General features: G+C 33.5%; 1 protein-coding gene across 3 annotated transcripts; it reads right to left on the reverse strand.

Moving 5' to 3' along the window:
* Positions 1-935: 935 nt before the first annotated feature.
* Positions 936-19,572, reverse strand: SGR2 (shoot gravitropism 2 (SGR2)). 3 transcript variants are annotated; one of them, XM_012221699.4, is made up of 22 exons: positions 19,341-19,564; positions 18,412-18,733; positions 18,118-18,218; positions 17,598-17,789; positions 15,954-16,109; positions 15,641-15,712; positions 15,382-15,534; positions 11,269-11,319; positions 10,339-10,509; positions 9,063-9,212; positions 8,348-8,413; positions 7,706-8,251; positions 7,539-7,617; positions 7,327-7,448; positions 6,826-6,898; positions 4,703-4,805; positions 4,270-4,363; positions 4,117-4,179; positions 3,705-3,753; positions 3,450-3,553; positions 1,999-2,045; positions 936-1,606 (listed from the first exon to the last, which is right to left on the reverse strand). In XM_012221699.4, exons 2-22 carry the CDS (start codon positions 18,611-18,613, stop codon positions 1,366-1,368), a joined length of 2,835 nt encoding a protein of 944 aa, XP_012077089.1. In that variant the 5' UTR covers positions 18,614-18,733; positions 19,341-19,564; the 3' UTR covers positions 936-1,365. The 3 variants fall into 3 exon arrangements, 2 of the variants coding, with proteins under 2 accessions (XP_012077089.1, XP_089581969.1); XR_002284908.3 differs by lacking the exon at positions 3,705-3,753 and having other exon boundaries at positions 1,512-1,606; positions 19,341-19,572; XM_089725843.1 differs by lacking the exons at positions 3,450-3,553; positions 3,705-3,753 and having other exon boundaries at positions 19,341-19,569.
* Positions 19,573-20,494: the final 922 nt, after the last annotated feature.

Consider the following 20,494-nt stretch of genomic DNA (forward strand, 5'->3'; position numbering starts at 1 on the left):
TTTGATTTATTAATAAGATAAGGACGTATATATATCAATTTTATTTTAAGAACAAAAAGACATTAATTTATCATTTCTCAAGTCAATTATGAATTCTTTTTCTAGGTAGAAAATATTAATAAGAGATAATGAATGATTAAAAATTATGCTACCCAATAATCAAATAAAGTTTTATTTGGCCAATTAGGTGTAATCTGATTGATCTTCTTACCTCTTATAAAATATGTAGAGAGTGAGAAATCTCAGATTCAAGTCATCTCTACCATATGTAACCACATATGTTATTACTAATTTAGTAAATGTTATTTAAAAAAGAGTTGCCGAATGCTGTGTAATCCATAATGTTATTTTAGTTTATCGAGCCTACCATGTATCCAAAAATTAAAAATATAATTTTGTTCATCCTTGGAAAATACAATAAAAAACAATAAAATGAGCGATTTACTATTTATTGAATGAATCATAGGGAATAGTTCTTCCTGGCCGGGTGATCTACTATTTACCAATTAAATTATAGCGTATATTATCATTTTGTGACCATCTAATTATATTATCATTTTAAAGGAAAAAATAAAAACTGATAAATATAATTTTAGACACCAAAATTACCCATTGGATGTTATTTCCTCTGTTTTTTTTTTTCTTGTAACTATTTTTTGGTTTCTTTCCAGTCATTTCATTGGTAAAGATGGATGTCTCTTTCTATCAATCAGATATTTTTAGTTTGCGGTTACAGTTGCACCTTCAAATTTTGTTTTATGAGACTCTTGCCACAGCCACCTCAACATTTGGGAAAAAAAAAAAAATTAATTTCCATCCCAAGTGGTTTGTTCATTTAGATTTTTGGTCGAGCTCATACTACGTTTACATTTCATTTTATAGCAGAAAATAAAATGTTGTAATAGCATTAAAAATAAAAATCTGCAAGTATGATATTTGCTACCAAATAATCAAACCTCCAATCCAATATTAACCAATCTGAGTTAAATACAAAACTGTCATGTTCGCAACTCTGAATTGTACACTCTATGGTATTCATCTTTTGCAGCATAGATATACACATTATATGATAGGTTCGCTTTACATTTTTGCCAATTTCCTATATCTCCTTTTATGTACAGACAAATATAAAACGGCCATTTAACTGCTCAGAAATGTCTACATGCAACTAACAAATTCTTGAATACGTATCCTTCTAATAGTTCTTTTAATTTCTAATCGTACTGTGTAACATCATCTTCATTTTGAGGCGTGATAATTCAGCTCTACGAGTATACAATTAGTGTAAGCTTCAGTAGATGTTGGTTTAGGGCGTCGGTTGCATTGAAATCCAGCATGCATCAATAAGAGGACTCCTTATAGCATTCATGTATTCTTCATAAACCTTTTAGCTTTTCTCGAAAAGCTTTTAACCATCATTCTGTCTGAGAATGTCAAAGGAAGCTCCTCCTCTTTAGTCTCCCTTTGATCAGTCCATCCTGTTGAACTACTCTCGACTTTTGAGTTGCGTTCACCATCTATGTTATGTAAGCTGGCTTCTTCAGGTATATCCTTATACAAGTGTTTCAAAATAAATAGAGCAGTATCAAAATCCCTCCAGTAGTTTCTGTACAGAGAGATCCATAGATTAGAGGAAAGCACTTGGTCAAGGAGATGGAGCAATATGTGTGTGTGTGTAATATATGTATATTTGGTCAAAGAAAAAAAGTTGAGAAAAAAGTAAAGATATGATGATTTCTCGTATAACTCAAAAAAGAGCTACAAACAAGAACAGAACAAACAAGTAAAAGTAATGCTCTCCAACAATTTCCATTTTCTCAGATATGCTCCTAAATTTCATTTTTCCTAGGTACACAACAGTTTGTCCCACATATCGCTGTCTCCAACATGCATCAAAAACTTTACAAGAGACAACAAATGTTTCTCTCATATAAAACCAAGATGAAAAAATCCACACCGTGTTTAATAAAATTGTTAGTAATGGTATATAGCACTTACGTATGTGACCCAATAGCTTGTAGATATGGATGTTCAAATGTCTTATCCTGCAAAGTTAGCAGCAAAACATTAGGGCAAAAATAGCAGCGTGAAATCTAACATGACATTCATGACAAAATTAAATATCTTCTATTCTTTTATAGGTTAAGGCAACCAGACAAATCCATCAAATCAGACAATATGGTACCTCAGTCCTAGGAAAAATTATTGCTATGCAAAAACAATTTCAACATTGATAGAATTGCATTGGCTTTGAAATTGGTCAGACACACCTGCATTGGTACCAGGTTTTATTGCAAAAATTTTACCGATACAAACAAGTTTCCACATTTGCAGGTGCACCAGCCCTTGTCACTCAATAGAAATAGATAAACACTGGTGAATGGCCATTACAACTATCAATGCCCCATTTCTTACCTACCCTACTCACAAGGTTTATCATTCCTTTCTGACTTCATCCTGCTATAACTTATTTTGGCATCAAAATATTTGTATTTCACTTCATTTTTAAAATTTTTTCACAATTCCAAGACTTACTGCAAAAGCTTTCATCAAAACAAGGTCCATTACACGTTTTGGTAGGCCATTATTTTAAACAACTATAAATTGTTAGATCTACAAGATTACGATGCTATTTTTCTAATTTTCCTTGACATGCAAGCTTACCGTGCATATCGAGCTAAATTATTTCTAATATTGCTTGAATTCATTCTGTCATATTTTTATAGGAGACAACAAAAAACAGTAGTACAGTTTGGTAGATCTAGAACCACAACAATGCCACAGGAAATAATAACATAGTTTGAAACCTCAAATGGAACCCCAAAACCTTTTTAAGCATGTACAAAATTACATGAATGATGAATTTAAGTCATTAACATGCTTGATCAACACATTCTATCATTTGCTAGAAGTATCAAACTGAAATGGTGTTATTGCAGTGGTACTTACTCAAATCCAGTGACTATAAGCTAAAACTCAAGTCAAGTAAGCCGTAAACCCAATCTTGCTTAACCATTACTCCAACCAAATCAGATCAAAAGCACCCACATAATGCATAAATTGTCTATCTACTTTCTCGGCTCTTGCTCGCAGAGATGACTAACAGAACCAGAAATATCAATAAGGAATCCCCAATTCCATGAAATCCTATTTTCATTCTAATTTCCCATATCATTCCAGAATAGCTGGAGATTCAACCAGCTAAAGCATATTCAAACCCACTAGAGGATGGACATCAGAACAAGTACATAAATACTTATGAGAAGGGATAAGAAACACCAGTAATCCGTCCTGCAATCTAATAATCCTATGTTTCTAAGAAGGTATATGGACCTCAACAACAACTACATCAACTACTCACAAGAAGTATAAACATCTAAAATGCATACACACACAGAGATGGGAACAGAATTATAGCATTGAACGCTGGAATGTAATGCACAACATACTTGAAGCATGTGATCAATCCGCCCTTCTTCACTTCCGGTTAATCTCTCCATCATTAAAGAGCCATATGTCCTCTCTTCTTTTTCTTCAGCATTTTCCGCTCCCTCTGAAACATAGTATTTTCTTTCTAATTTTAGGGGGGATAGTACAATGGATAGCAAACAGAAAGGACAGAAGGCTGATACTATAGTGAAATTCCACCTAAAAAAAAAAGGGGGGAGTGACACAAGCAGCACTGAATTGGAAATTTCTTTTACCTTCAAGGCCATCCTTGTTTCTTGATTGGCAAACTGTAAGCACTTTAATCTGTTTGAAGTGCAAAGAACTTAGAACTACAATGTTTTCTCAAAAACAGAAAGAAAACAAACATAAACCCTAAATATAAAGGAACTGTTGTTTCAGCCACTTGTGAAACAAGAACTCAAGCATGTACTTAAGCCAGGTATATCAGCGAATCCAAGGATTCATAGATTAAGAGTAAGCATATTTATCAATTCTAACAGATCAAGATCTTATTAAAATCCAGCATCAGCCTTTTCTTTTTCCAATTTTGCCAATTTAGAAATAGTATTGATGGTACGGAAGGGAAAAAAAGACGACCAAATCTAAGCTCATTCATTGAAAAAAGAAAAGAACTTTGAAACAACTGAGATTGAAAAGTTAATCCACCTTTACAAAATTTAGACGATCCATCATCGCATGAGAACGAGCAGCTAAATCTTCTGTAAATTCCTGCAGAACACAGTAACAAGCATTGAGAGAGAAATAACAAAAAATAGAAGGCACTTTCAACCACACTTATAGAACATCTGAGGACCTTACCTGAAAGCCAATATGTAACCTTTTTCCACCTCTGTGATAAGGTATAATAACTGGGCGTTTGGTCATGTATTCTTTACAGACAAGTGGCTCTACTCTGCGTGAAAATCCAAAATAGCATCTATAATGTGTTCCAGTGTAAACATAGGCCCCAATATCAAGATATGAGAAAACATACACAATGTATCGAACTATCTATCGATAACATTATAGAAAAATATAAAAAGTGTGGATGCATGTAAGTCGCTGTTCTATATAAGGTAAGAGAAGAAAGGGAGAATTCTACCCCATCCCAGCTTGGGTGAAAGATTATCAAATTATAAGCTCACATATGCTCTGTGCACTATAAAAAAAGGCAACAAGACATGGAAATTTTACAAATGAGACGACAAAATAGTAGCATCTAACAATTTAATATTGATAGAAGAGAACAAACCTATAAGCAACAGGATCAAATGGGTGAAAAATGTTGAACATTCGCTGACAAGCTGGCATCTCTTCAGTAATATTTTCCTCTGCCCAATATTCTTGCCCTTTGCCTGGAAATAGACAACAAAAGGATAAAAAGCTGCTGAAACTTGGATATCAAGATATTCAAATATTAGACCAAGATTAATGACAGAGCTGCACCCAGAAATGATTAACTTGATTCCCTCAATATCATTAAGTATACTATTGAATTTAATGTAATGGTATAATATTTAAAAAAAAAAAAAAGTAGTAGACATAATACTTTCTATAAAATAAATTATAAATTAGACGTAATAACTTGTTGAATTTGTTTGGATTTATAGTATGAAAGGTCAAAATATTTTGGTTGTTGAATATGTAAACGTCTCTAAGGATATTGTGTACAAATTAAACGATATTGATGGATATTGTAAAACGTACATTTCCATCTCTAAGGATGCAAATGCTATTTCCCATGTATATTGGAAAATGGCAATTGGAACCACGAGCAAAGAAATGGAACTTTCTAGGGAATGCAACATTTTGTGCAAACCATGTCACATTTCTGATCCATTCTCACAACTAACTCTAGCAACCAAATTCAACATGAGTACTAAAAAATAAGTTGTTGATGTTTAGAATGAACACTGTGTTAGCGTACAAGCCCTGGAGGCATAGCTACCCAGATCATGTATTTTGGAAGGAAAAAGGAGGTCAATTTCATAGTGGTTGGCATATCTAAGAGAATAGAAATCCAAAAATACAGCAACTCTAAAACGTAGGATTGGCAATGAGGTTATCTTTAGCATATAACTAATGTAATTGCCTACTAGATTTACTAATTATTTTCCCTTTTGAATGTTATTTTATTTTCTAATCAACAGCGAACTTTTTTCCCCCTATTCGTATTTGATTTCCTTCTTGTTCTCAATAATACAGTATCCTACTATCAAAAAGTAAAGAGAGAGGATGGAAAAAGAAAAAGAGGAAGAGGGAGGGGGTGGAAGGGAAAGGAACTCAACGGAATTGCTGCAAATGTATACTTGAAATTAGATGGGCCTAAATCACTGGAAAAAAGATCAAACTATATAAACATCTCAAAATAGACTACTTTACTCAAATTTCAGAATTAGTTGCAATTCTTCCAATTTGATCATTTTTTGTAATTAAGGAGAGAGTGATGAGGAGTAATGTCAGAATTAAGTTTGACAATGAGTTCTTGAAAAAAAAGGGCACACTATATTTCATTCAATTGGGCCCTATTCGAACAGCTTTTAAGATAGTGTTTAGTGTTTTGATTAGGGCCAAAACATCATCTCTGCTATTTATATTGTTCGGAAATATAATGTTTATACTAATGTTTAGAAGTTGAGAGAGTGAATCATAAAACGCTAAACAACCCACCCACCCCCCCCCCAAAAAAAAAAAAAAAAAGTCAGCTAACAACTAGCGGCCACTAGAATAACTAATATTGCCAAACAAGACCTAAATAAAATTGCAACTAATTTTAGAAACTAAGGTTTTTTTTGGTGCAACTGCAATTTTTTGAAAAGATTCAAGTTGCTTTCGATCAAAAGGTCAATTAGATACTATAAGCAGAACACAAAATAGTTTCTAGATATAAACATAAACATGTCTAGTTTAATCTTAAAAATTGACAAATAACCCATTGAAGAACCTATCATTTCGAAACTTTCTACAAGGAATGCAAACTAATTGATTCTTCAATATTTGTAGCACAAAAATTCACCATATTGCATTACGTTAAAAAAAAATGTCAAATAAAAGCATTAACATATTTGTGTAGTTGTGATGGGGACACTAGCATTTGAACCCCTATACTTCTTGCACTATGACTCTATGAGGCAAGCACTTTAACAATGGCTGATCGGCCCAAACATCTAAAATTGATATTGTGGAGATATTTAGTTGAAGTGCACTTACGGTTAAAACTAAAATTGAAAAGAAATCCTTCATGTTCGATCCAATAAATTGTATGCAGCAAACATAAACATAAAAAAGAAAAAAAGAAACTATAAATGCAATGTCACAATTCTTAAAAGTATGGAATCAATAATGCTTTAAGCATATCAGGAATTTAAGTACTACCAACTCCAATACGAATGTTTCGAAGCGAAAGGAAGACTCCAAGAGGCGATCCAACAGCAAAGAATGTGTCAACCTGATATGTAAGAATTTCACTCAAATCAGTGTCCCATCTCATGAGATATTAAATATGAACTTTAAAAGATGATAAATTTACAACCTCTTCCCTTCCTATTTTTTTTTTAAACTACACATATTAGCATTTGAAACTCTTATCTTACACATAGAAGAAAAATTCACGCGACACAAAGACTCCAGATTATATCACAACATAAAGGGTGCCCTTTGTGCAAAGGAGTCCCCATTTTGCAAGGGTTGGTGGAGGTTCATCCATTGTTCACAACCTTGTCTCTGCTTTTCTGCAGAGGCTGGATTCAAAACTTGCACCTATGACCTTCTAGTTGTAAAGGAGCAAAATACTGAATGCCAACGCTTGCCCTCTATATCAAAAAACAAATGTAAAAGGAACTTAAAAGAAAGGTATAAGAAAATTTTTATCCAAACCTTGAATTCAAGCTTTGTGTACTTGATATAAGGTGTATAACTCTTCGGTTCATCATCTAACCCAGATGGCAACTTCTCTGGAATGGGTTGCTTTTGTGTGGTTGCAACATCAATTATATTTTCTGTTTATCATATAAAACCCAGAGATATCACACATTAGAGCACCTCTATAGCACAAGAAACAAACAAATACTGAGAAGATCAGATATTACCTCTATGCAAACATCCAGTTGTATCTCTACCATTGAATTGCAATTCCAGTTCTGCTATTTTGGCTTTTAGGGAATTAATCTGGAACATAAACCCCAAATTTTAATGGATTGAGAATCTGTCTTAACTAAATTATATAGGAAACTAATTAAATACTATAAACACAGACCTCTTCTCTTAGCAATTTGATAGTTTTATCTTTATCCTCAGCATCGTTGCAGTCCTCTGCTACCATTTCGTCCAAACCATTAACTTGGTCATGAAATTCCACCTCTGTAGCTTTAACTAAATAATCCCTTCCCTGAGAAAGCATGTCAGTGGAATCATTACCCAATTCACAGTCACCTTTGTCATCGTTTCTCTGATTAGAATCCACTGCAACTGCTGGTAATTCTGAATCTGACACTCGTGGTTTTGAGATTGAGGAAGAATCTGCAGCTTGTTCATCTGGACAAACTAAAGTTGATTGTTCACTCATCATTTCTTCATGAACATCATCCACTTTGTCTGATGCCTCGTTTAGTACATTGTTGTCACTCTCTGCACTGGCTGAAGAGTCACGTGCAGAAGATTTGTTATTCATACCAAGAGAAGATTCATTACCCCCATGCTCCTTATACATCCAATCCATTGGAAATGGAGAGGACAGATTCTCCTGATGGCAGAGGATGTCATATGAAAGGACACTTCCCAAAGAATGGCCATAAATAGAAACCTATTCAAACATTGGCAAACTTTTGAGACAATCCAGTGCAAATCAACTGCCATGCCTTGACAACGAAATGAAGCATCTGCTCAATGAGCCACGTACCTTTCCATCATAACCAGGATTGCGTTTAATAAACTTTAAATATAAGCGGTTTAATTGGGTTGATACCTGGGAAAGAAGTAATTATTAATCAATTCAGACAAGTTTCTAATCCCAACATAAATAGCCTTCATCCATTAATTGTTGTCCCCTATGAAATGAAGTTATTCTTTTTCAAATTAATTGGCAAAAATTACCAAAAGGAATAAACATAGATCACTATGATCATATCAAATATTATCACATAAACCTATGAAAAGGATTTGAAACTTGTTGATACATACGACAGATAAAAGGTTTTTGAATTGTGCAATAATATATCATCTGTTGCTAAAGATATCTCTAGAAAAGGTCATTTCCACAAGAAACTACTAATAAAGGCCATGAAGAAAAATTCATACACTCTTAAAAAGGCCAAGGCATTTCTACATATACACTCATCAACAGCAAATGTTTTGTCCACCTAGAACACTTAATCACTACCCTTCCTCATCAATAATGTGGACTCACAATCAGGAATAAGTTTTTCAAAAGAAAAAAAACAAAAGAAACTAAATTTTGATATGCCAAAAATGGATTTTAAAACAACCTGCAAGTACATGTGATTATCCCATATCCATCAAGTCTGAAAATCCAAAAAAGCATTTTAGAATATTCAAACAGCCTAGGATATTGAACAACAAAAAGAAGAAAGAAAATTTGAACATCAGATACACACCGAGTTAATAATATCTTGACAATAGATGGGGCTCATGTAGTATAATACATCATGTACTGTTGCACTCAGCATGACACGCAAACCACGTACACCATCCAACGTAATCTTTTCAACTGCAGTTTCACCACTAAGCTTCAAGCCCTTTCTCCACTGAAATGAAAATTCAATATGCGTATCCAAAGTGAGAGAAATAAATGAAAGCAAGATAAAATAATATGAAGAAGCAAAAAGGAAGAAGTTGACAAGAATTACACATGTTAAAAAATACAAGGGAAAAATGTTTGTTTCAATGCAAAAAATAAATAAATAAATAAAGAATAGTTCATACCAAAAAGTGAACTTCAACCATCCTACAGCGACGCTTGAGTTTTAATTTACCATATTATTTGTGGGATCCCTCTTCTTTTTCATGAAGTTTCCGCAAAAGCAGGTCCAGAAGCATCAATATTAAAATTTTAGAAAATTTTAAAATTTTCTACTCTCAATTTTCCTAGAGTAGAAAGCCTACCTGATGTTGATGCTCAAAAGATCTATAGCTTTCTCAGGAATTCTCAAAGAACCTATCTCATTGGTAATTTTAGAAAATAAAATAATAAGGGCTTAGTGGTTTTGGGAATGCTTAGTTCAACAAATTACATACACCTTAAAAAAAGGCAACCCACACCTTAAATTTTGTCCACTTCTAGAACACCCTATATAAACTTTTTTATGGTATGCCACGTTCACAAAAATAGATAGCACAATCTTGACACATCCGACTTAAATATGCAAATAATAAACTGCACATCCTGCTGATACCATGAGAAGAATAACATTTTAGAAATAAAATGAATGGAAATAGATAGAAAGAGGAAATGAAAATTCTGATAAAACCTAATCAAACAATGACGAGAGTACCCATCTATTCATAGTAGATAACAAAGCCTATCATCCTCCAAACTATTATTTTTTTTTGGGTGGCCTATTTTCAGAAAGGGAGTCGACCACACAAATAGGTAAGTAAAGCAATAAACAATTAGGGTATTTTGTCCTATAAGACAATATCCATTTGCTTTTCCAGGATTTCCATTATGGTTGTTTGCCTTGCAGAAGATACGATAAATGTTATCAAATGACCCTTTCATGTAAGGAGCATATAAAATTGTTTAAGGCTTCAAAAGTAAGCATTTATTCAGGAACATGTTTAGGTAAACACTTAGGTAGGTTATGACTAAATCATTTCTTTATTAAAGGGTTTTTCCAAGGGAGCTCCAAAGTAAAGAAGTATTTTGTTTACCTGGCATGGGATAAAAAGGACTCGCTGAGCACCACGTTGGTGTGCAGTAAGGTGTTGTTCAGCAAGACTTGCTGTGATATGGCGGAAATTACCCACATCATCAACCAAATTGGATTTCTCCAACCTTTGACCAATACCATGAACCATAAAAACAAGATGTTGAACAGGAACCTAGAGCAGAAATAAAGATTAAACCATATCCAATCAACAAAATAAATCAATAACTTAGTACAATTTAAAAAATAGGAACCTAATCACTAACAAAATTACTGAAAATAATTAAAAGAAGAAGAAAAAAAAAAAGCGACCCAATCTGAATATGTCCATATGCAACCTGCAATTAAGTTTAGGTGCACATAAAAATTTTAACAAAAAAAAAAAAAATTATGCCCTCATCAGAACATAAGAAAGTACAAGATCAATAGCCACATTCATTACAAGATTACAATCAAGAAAAAGGGGAAGTAAACATGATCACAAGTAAAATGGCCTTACCAAAACCACTCTATGAATCACTGAGTTTTGAAAGAATACAAAAGAGCATCTGTAGAATTAACAACTGCCTAAGGAAAAAAAAAAACGATTTGTATCCATGGAAATCATGCATTCTCTGAATTATTATTGACAAATTATTCAAACAATCCTAAGATCCAGAGACAGGAAATGGCCCAAAACCTTATGATCATCCTTCTTTTTACCAAACAAATCTCCTGGCTCAAAAAATAAATTGTTGGCTCTGGAAATAACATTTTAAACTGATTATTGCACAAAAAAACTCTATAAGGACAGAAATTCTGACTTCCAAAAAAAAAAAGTAGAGATTTCTTTTAACTTCTTGAGAAAATCTAAATCAATTCAATCATTCTTCCACTTCTTGTATGTTGTAACTAGCTTGAAGCAGCAGAACAAGGAGAATCAAACAAAAATCACCTGTGAACAATAATCATCCATCTCTTCTTCCTTTTGCTGTCGAAGCTCATCCTGGATAAAAGAAAACATATGTTAACAGGAGTAGCAGTAGTAGTCTTTATGGGAACAATTGGGAACAAGTAAATAAGACATTCATTTTATTTGCAAACATGCACTACAATTGAATTTATTTATACTGAAAACTTCATGCCAGCATACTATATGCATAATTCAATTGAGTCGCACTTAACTTTTTTATGTGCAGCAAATGATGAATTGAATTCAATATACCTTTGCCCTAAGACCCCCTTAACACATATTAGATAGGTGAACAAAAGAGAGTAGGTATTCCTTTCACTAACTAAAATGTCTTATTGATTTTGTAATTCAATTAATATTGAATTTAACAAAGTGAAAAGCAAGTTCTACAGAATGGCAATGAGCCAAGTAATGTTATATGGAAGTGAATATTGGCCCAAAAGGTCCAACATATTCACAAGATAAATGTTGCAGAAATGAGGATATTAAGTTTGATATATGGTCACACGAGATTGGACAATATTAGAAATTATCACATCTGACAAAATGTGCAAGTAGCACAAGTTTGGGATAAAATGAGAAAAGGACAAGTGAGATGGTTTGGATGGGTTTATAAATGTGATGTAATGATAATGGAGGGTGTTAAAAAGGGACAAGGTAGACCTAGGAGCACATGGAGAAAAGTTTTCTCAAAAGACCTACTACTTAGCGAACAAGAAGTAACACAAGAAGTGGTAGAAGACACCGAGTCAGATGGGGAACCAAGATCTGTGCTGGTATACTGGAGAAGGAAAAAAACAGGGAATCAAGCAGGCAATCAAGTTGAAGATTGTGACTGATAAAGAAAGAATCATAATTGACTCTTTGATTACAAGATAATAACACCCTAGGAGATTATAAAAGCATTTCAGAGGAAGAGATAAAGACGTCACAATCAGTATTGTTTATGGCTCAAACTACAAAAATACTCCAAACTATACGACTTGTTGCAAAATCACTCCAAAATGACCTTTATACTCTAAGCATCCTCTTTTTGAAACTTATATATATTGGCACCCTAAATTTGAACTGGGACCACAAATTGGACTAAAATCATATTATGGTGGGACACATTGCTTGACCTAGGTTAACTTAACCCAAGAAGACAAAACTCACAGTTTTGATACAACTTCCCGTATCCCTAAGAAATCAACTTCAACTCATTGAACCGCTATTCTAAAATTGCAATCGGGCCTATCAGCAAAATCAAACAACCACTGTAGAAAAACGATTGCCTATTATTGAGGCTGGTGCAGGAACTGGAATATCAGCAAAGTTTAAGGAAGCCGGTTGTGTTGATTTAATTATACTATACAACTTGGGACGCTTTCGCATGGCAAGAAGGGATTCTTTAGCAGGCTTATTGCCTTTTGCTGATGCTAATGCAATAATAATTGACATGGCCAATGAAGTTTTACCAGCAAGTTTCCTACTTCCTAGTGCTAGGGTTTTAAAGGAAATATTTAATATTTTCTTTTTTTTTTTTTTTTTTTTAACTTCCTCTTGCATACTAAAATTAAATATATATATATATATATATATATATATATATTCTTGCAATCCCAAATCTCCATGGGACTCCAAAGCAGCTTTCATTTCCATAGTTTCTCTTTCATGTATAGCCTGCCGAAAGTCAATGAAGGAGCATAGTTCGATGATTGATATTCTATTAAAAAAAAATAATTTCATCTATTATAACCTCAAATCAAAGTCATAGATGGATTAAAAGTTTGCAAGCGTTTTTTGATTTTGAAAGCAGGCGCAATTTGGGAATTGGAAGTTGATTTCTTAAGGTTAGGGAAAGTTGTATGACAACGGTGAGTTTTGCCTCCTTAGGTTAAGTTAACACAAGTCAAGCAATGGGTCCCACCATAATATCATTTCAATCCAATTTGTAGTCCCAGTTTAAATTATGGTGCTAATATATTTAAGTTTCAAAATGGAGGTGTCCAAAGTACAAAGGTCATTTTGGGGTGATTTTGCAGCAAGTCACATAGTTGAGAGTATTTTTATAGTCTAAGCCATTGTTTATTTAGCTCTAGGAGTTGTATCAAGAATATTCCTGGAAACTTTTTTGCTTTTCTTTACCAATTATCAATAAAATAATCATCCTATATTCTGACAACCATTTTAACTCTTAACAGTTATGAACAGAGAATAATAAAAACAAAGGTTTTATACAAAGGTTTTATCCCAACAAGTTTGGGATTAAAGGTTCATAGATTCCAAAGAAATGAGAATCAGCATTACCATCTACTGCTCTTCAACATGGGGAACCACATCTAACCTAAGATTCATAAGTTTGGTTGAGTTCTAATTTCTTTTACATTTTTTTGACATGCTACAGCATTCGCTATTGTTTTCTTGTGCTATTGTAATAACTAACCAATGCAAAAGAGTACACAAAAACTTATAGAAGAAAGAACAAAGTTCAAACAACTACAAATTTATTGAGCATTATTATCAAAACTAGTGTTTATAACCAATGTGGTTGTCTAAATTTAATTATGATTAAAAAAAATCTACTTATAAGATTTTATGCTTTGATGTCATCCAATGATTTCTTTTCTATTAAATTATTAACTTATCTTGCTACCTAATTATTAAATTACCTTCAGATAGCAGGACGGATAAAATAGAGAAACATAATGACAATGATGCAACACTCCTCCAATAAACTGAAGGGAAAGTTCTATAAGACCACAATTCAACTAGCTATGATGTAGGGTCACTAGTGTTGGGCATGAATAAATAATGTCCAAAAAATTGGCATGGTAAAGATGGGGATGCTGCAATGCATGTGTGGAAATATTATTAATGATCATATAACTAATGAGCTCATTCGTAGGAAGGTCAAGAGGCATCCATCATAGATTAGTTGAGAGAGGCAACTAAAATAGTCTAGACATGTCCCTAGAAGGCTAACAAATGCTTTAGTACAAAAAGTTGACCACATAGAACCTATATAAGAAAAGACAAAAGTAGAGCTACGATGACATGGGTAAACTAGTGAAAAAGGATTCAGTAGCACCAGGCCATTATATAGATAGCCCTAAACCAGGTGAAACCGAGGAAAGGATCCATATAGCCATTAGAACATATCAGAATTTTTTTTATTTGAGCTGGTAAATTGATTAGTATATTAAGAGGAAAATATTTAACATTCAAATAATTAATGTAAGAATTAGGATACCAACAACTTCCGCGTCATGGCAGAAAGCACTCTTATTTCAACCAATGGACTAGATAACTAATCTATGAAAATAATTTACCAATAAACCGGAAAAAAATTATGAGCATTTAGCTTTTTCTTATTATATATTATTAAACCCAAAAAAAAAATATGAACTTTCAGCTTTTTCTTATTATATATTATAAGTCTTCCTAATAAATAATGTTTTATTAAAATATATCTGCAAAGTCTTCCTAAGGCACAATGCTTCCTTAAGGCACATGTCTATGCTTTACACCTTGCAACTTTCACTTCGGCTTCACCAGCAGTCGACAGTTGAATGGGCCAAGTGCTTTTAATAACAAATTATGAAAAATAAGAATAGTTGCATTTCAGTCAAAGAAGATATGTATACAGCCATGTATTGTATACTGTTTCTTGTTTCCAGAACTGCATTTTCCAGAAAAAATGGACACTAGAAAATACTAAATAGGCCCCACATAAGCATATGCATGCTAGTGACAAGATGTATACGTCATTAGCAATTTGGCATCAACTAAATAAATCAAATATAACTCTCCTTTACCTCCTTATACACAAGCAAATGCACCTGTGCTAGGATATTAAAGAAAATCCCCAGCCATATGAATGAAAGAGAGGAACTCCTACAATTTTTTATATCATAATAAATTCAATTACAAAGCTATAATTAATTCTAAATTTGACATAAATGATATGTCTGAGAGGAAAGGATTAGTTGTCAAGGTAACACAAAGAGCAGCTCTTAGACCAGTTTTGCTATCATGCATAAATGCCATTTTTCTGTGAATGATAAAAATAAAATGATAGCTTGCTATCTGCTATAATGAAGTTTATGAAGAAACCTGGGTTGGTTTTGCAGAGTGAGATGCTGCATAACCACGCCTTAACTTAACCCCATTTCCACTTAAGGTAACGATACCAGAAAAACCAGAAGCATCAACATTAAGCCAAGCCTCCCAAGTATCATCTTCTCCCGTAAAAAGTGCATGAAGTCCCTGCATGCCACGGCCCATCATATATATTGTCATGTATTACATATTTGTACTCCAGAAGATAATAATCAAAGATTAAAATTTCCCTTTTACAGCAAGATATACTCACTGGAGTAGAGCCTTGCAAATCAACACGAGCTGCAAACAGCCCTGATGCTTGAAATGTCCTCCGATGCCAAACCTAAAGCCAAGTCCAAATTTGAGGAAATGGAAAGAGAAAGCTTCACGATAATGGTAAAGAGAAAAATAAAAAGGAAAATATAATATCAAATAACCCGCATAAACAGCACTATAGAATTCAAAGGCTGCAAACTTAAAATATGCAAGTTCAAAGAGAATCATACTTTCTCCAACAGACAATAGAAATTATTAGACAACAATTGAGAAATGGTATCAAATAAAATTACTTAGGACTAACAAACCTTGCTACGATATGCAATCTCTAATTGTTCTGCAACATCTTCACGAAGTGGCAACCAATCAAGGCCTCCTTTACGAGCGAACCAATGACCCCTTAAAACACGCCGATTTTCTCCATTCCAGTAAACAGGGAAACAATGTCTCTTCACTAGATCTACCTGCATAAGAAAAACATGTCAGTTTTAGAAAATATCATCAAGCTGATTCAAATTTTACATGACATTATAGAATAGCATGCCAAACTGAAGAAAGTTAGATAGAAAATTATGAGCAAAAACAAATATATAAGATTATAGTGCATTTAATTACAAAAAATACAATAGAACCAGATATGTCATTGTCTCATTACATGGAAAGGTCAAGAAGAAACTGAATTTAAAACTAAAGGAAATGGCTTAGTGTGACAACACAGACAAATGTTTTAGCCATTCCAGCTTCTAAAACTAGAAAATGAATGCAATGTAAGATGGCAAGTAGTAAAGAGTGAAGAGCCAAATAACTGCCCAGACATCCCAAATCTACTTAAAACAACTAATCATTAATTCCAAACTAGTTGGGGTCGACTATATGAAATGTTTGTTCCATTCTGGTCTATTCATAGCTAAATCCGCACTAATGTCAAGAAACTATAGATCTTTTGCAACAACTTCCCTCCATTTGGCCCTAGGTCTACCCATCTCAAATCAAACCATCTTAGACATCCTTTTCTCAATCTATCCATGATTTGTGCTACTTACACCTTTCATCAGATGCAGTCATTTCTAATCTTGTTCAATGTTATGTGACCACCTTCATCTTAACATTTATACCTCCACAATATTCATCTTGTGAACATGTGGGCATTCAGTGCCCAACATTCACTCTCATATAATCTTGTAGGCCTCAATGTTGTCCTATAAAACTTGCCTTTTACTTTGTTAGACATCTTCCTATTACATAGCATATCACTATACCGCAGCTTGGGTGCAATAAATAAGATCACCGTACCTGGTAACATCTTCCATTCTATGTAGCTAAAAGATCTACACCTTTCCTACAAGAATTTTATTTCCTTATTTTGATACAAAAAGAATATTATATGGAGAGAAAGAAGGAAATTGTGCACCACAAAGAATCCATGAACACTTGCTTATCCAAGAGTAATAGTTCAGCAATACTGCTCCATACAAATTCTAGCATTATGCTTTGACCAATCAATCCAACCACTACACCATGAACAACCAAGCAAACCTCCAAGGTGCCAGTAAAAGCAATATTCACAATTAATAGAAAAAAGATTGTCTAAATATACCAAGTGATGGAACAACCCATTATTCTCACCACAATGAGAGCACAGAAAAAATACAGCCGACAACACCAACCACAAAAATATAAATCACTATTTGCACTAGTTGTAGCTATTATGAGCACTGAGGTTACTTCATTTATACATCTTTTGTCATCCCCTTTTCTTCCCCGTAAGTGAATTTCCATCACTTTTCTTTTTGTTCAGTTTTTGTGTTTGCCTTACAAGTCCTTGTTCAGGATTAAAGTTTATCTTCAAACTGACCGCTTTCGGGATAAGAATATAGCATCCAGTAGAACCAAAATGAAAATTACTGACAAATTAGATAAGTAAAAACAAATAGGGGAAATATGAGGTATACCTCATAGAGTCCTCCCTTTACAGGCACACCGACTCTCTCCTCTTCCACTTCATATAATTGAGCTGCTATAGCACCCTCTAGAGAATATCCACTTTGTTGCATATCTTTCTTACTGGACGTCGGTCGACTCCTCGGACCTTCACTACATTCTGCGTACTCTCCCCACCAGCTAGAGAGCAACTCTTCCTCTCTCTATAATATTTTCACCAAAATAAAAAGTAAACAAACCAAAAACGTAAACAAATCAAACAAAAAAAAAAAAAAAAAAAAAAAAAAAAGAAAGAAAAGAACTACTATATACTGATCAGACTTCTCACTTAGCTTGATACACAAAGTACAAGATAGGATGGATAATGCGAACTATTTCATTCAATATTGACAAAATGCATCAAACACCAAAATAAACACACCTAAATATCCTAAATTCAAGAAAAAGTTACTAAATTAAAATTTTTTCTGGGACTACACTAAAAGGGTTAGTTTAAATATCTAAAGACAATAGAATTTTCAACATCCAGACCTGCAAGAAAGATGCCTCTATTGCAAGAGAATCTCTCATACCAAAACGAAAATAATCACCCTTTCCCACTATTTCAGTGCGAGGAATTGAGGCAGCTAACTCTGTAGAAACACCAATAACAAGTAAGTTGATTTTCACTTTCCTTTTCACCAGATACTATCAATAAAAGTTGTTTCCAGTTATAAATTAGAGGCAGCAACAAAAATAAAAATAAAAATAAACTGACAGTGACATTTGAAAGTATGCTATAATAGAACAATTAAAAATAATAATAATAAAATCCACAAAATTTACCATTTTCAGCCAAAGGCACCTTGCAAAAATACCATCGAACATCACTTCCATCAGATGGACTTCTAGTCTGCGCATGATACTTCTCTCGGCCCTGAGAATGCTCTATCACATCCTCCAATCTCGCAATATTCCATGGCGTATTCTTCAACAAATCAGGCGACGTCTCCTCTGAAATTCCCGAGTTTGCTTTGGAATCCGCCATCTACGGTTCCAAAGCAAATTGATCAAATTGGATAACCTTCAATATCGATTATAATCACATTAATGAGCACTGTCGCTGTTGTTGGAGCAGTGTCGCTGTTGTTTGTACGTGGAATGCGAACTGAAGAAATGAATAACAAGTGTTTGAAATTTAGAGGAAAGAAAGACAGTTGGATATTGAATGTCAGGTATAAGCATACCCAAGAAGAGAAGAAAAAATAAAAATAATAAAAATAAATTTGGCGGTTGCGTAAGCGGTAGGCGTAGGCGTAGGCATGGCCGGAGATACTGCACAAGGATGGCCCCAAATTCAAGCTTGTCAGAGGGCCTAACTGTTGGCCCATAATAAAGGGTCTTCAGGCCCATAATAGGTCTATATCTCATTGTTACACAGAACTCCGAGTTTCGTATACCATTTGGATTAACTCGGTGGTAGTCGACCCTTGGGTTATGTTTGGTTGAATATGCAATACAATATGATAATGAAAAATGTAGTGTAATCAGTATCAATCGGAACAAATATTACGAATCTTAGTTGTGAATCGAACTAAGACTGAATCGCGTTTAAATCGACAAAATCGATACTGAATCAAGGATAATAACTATTCGAAAATCAGTCGAAATAGAAGAAGAAGAAGAGAAAATACTCTCGTCGCATGCATATTATCCCAACAAGAAGGAAAGCCGATTGCAAAAAGGAAATAAAAGGCTCTTGAGTCTTGACTTACCTAAATAATTTGAAAGAAAATTGGGACTAGACCTCTCCTCTCCATCAATTCTAAGAACTCTAGAGATATGAATCTTTTTCCCTTCCTTCCCTCTCTTTTTTTGTTTTGCCTCTTCCTTCTCCACTTCTCCATCTTCTTTCCTCTTTGTTCTTATTGCACTGCAGTTTTCTTTCTTTCCCTTTTTTTTCCCCTCTTTTATCTTTTAAAATTACCAGCCTCCGTCACACCCTTTTTTTTTTCTTATAAATATAAGCATCCATCTACTGTTTCCTTCCTCCTTTATCTTGAACACTTGGCTCAAACTCGGAGTTAAACTTTTGGCTGATTGCACTGTACTGATTCCCTTTTTGATTTATTTTCCTTTGTTTACTATTACTGTATTATTTTAGAAGTGATAGACAGGTGAAAGAATTAATTACTTATATTTTATTTAATTCAAAAATTAAACTTATTGACATATAATCTTTAGTTAAAATTTTAATATCTTTCAATAAAATTAGTAGGAAATATGTTTTATTTAATCTTGAAAATTTATAAAAAATGTTACAATTCGATCCACAATTCAATTCAATTGTCGATTTCCAATTCAGAAAATGAATATTCGGTTCTCAATTTGACAACTATGATTATAATGTAATACAATTAACATTTCATTGCTGTATTTGGCCATGTGATTAGAAAAATTTATGAAATGTACCCAACATACCATTTTTTATGTTTGTTTCTAAATGTGATATAATCAGCATAACACCACGAACAACAAAAGCAGTTCTCCCGGCAAGCAAAAACAGCCAATGATGCCCAAATCAAGGAGATGAAAACAAAGCATATGACATGATTACTTAACCAAAAAGCTTGTGTAACCAACAATATATTCACAATGAATTGTGACTACTTGCTAATTGATTCCTAATTCCAAGATTGCAAAAACACCAAAACCTCAAAAAATGAGCTGCTATTACATATCTCTTATCTGAAAGATATTCTTTTGGGAAAATCATATTGCTTCTGTTATTATTGGCTTAGTCTGATCAAGAAACATGGGAATGGGTTACTAAAACTTGCTGAGGTGCAGAAAATAGAGAAGAAAAAAAATACAATTTCTAACTGTTTTCTTCTCAAGTTTTTGTGTCCTACATCAATATTACAAAAAC

The sequence above is a fragment of the Jatropha curcas genome, chromosome 9 (genome assembly GCF_041381405.1).
Source record: "Jatropha curcas cultivar XTBG-Jc1 chromosome 9, XTBG_Jcur_1.0, whole genome shotgun sequence".
Classification (NCBI taxonomy): domain Eukaryota; kingdom Viridiplantae; phylum Streptophyta; class Magnoliopsida; order Malpighiales; family Euphorbiaceae; genus Jatropha; species Jatropha curcas.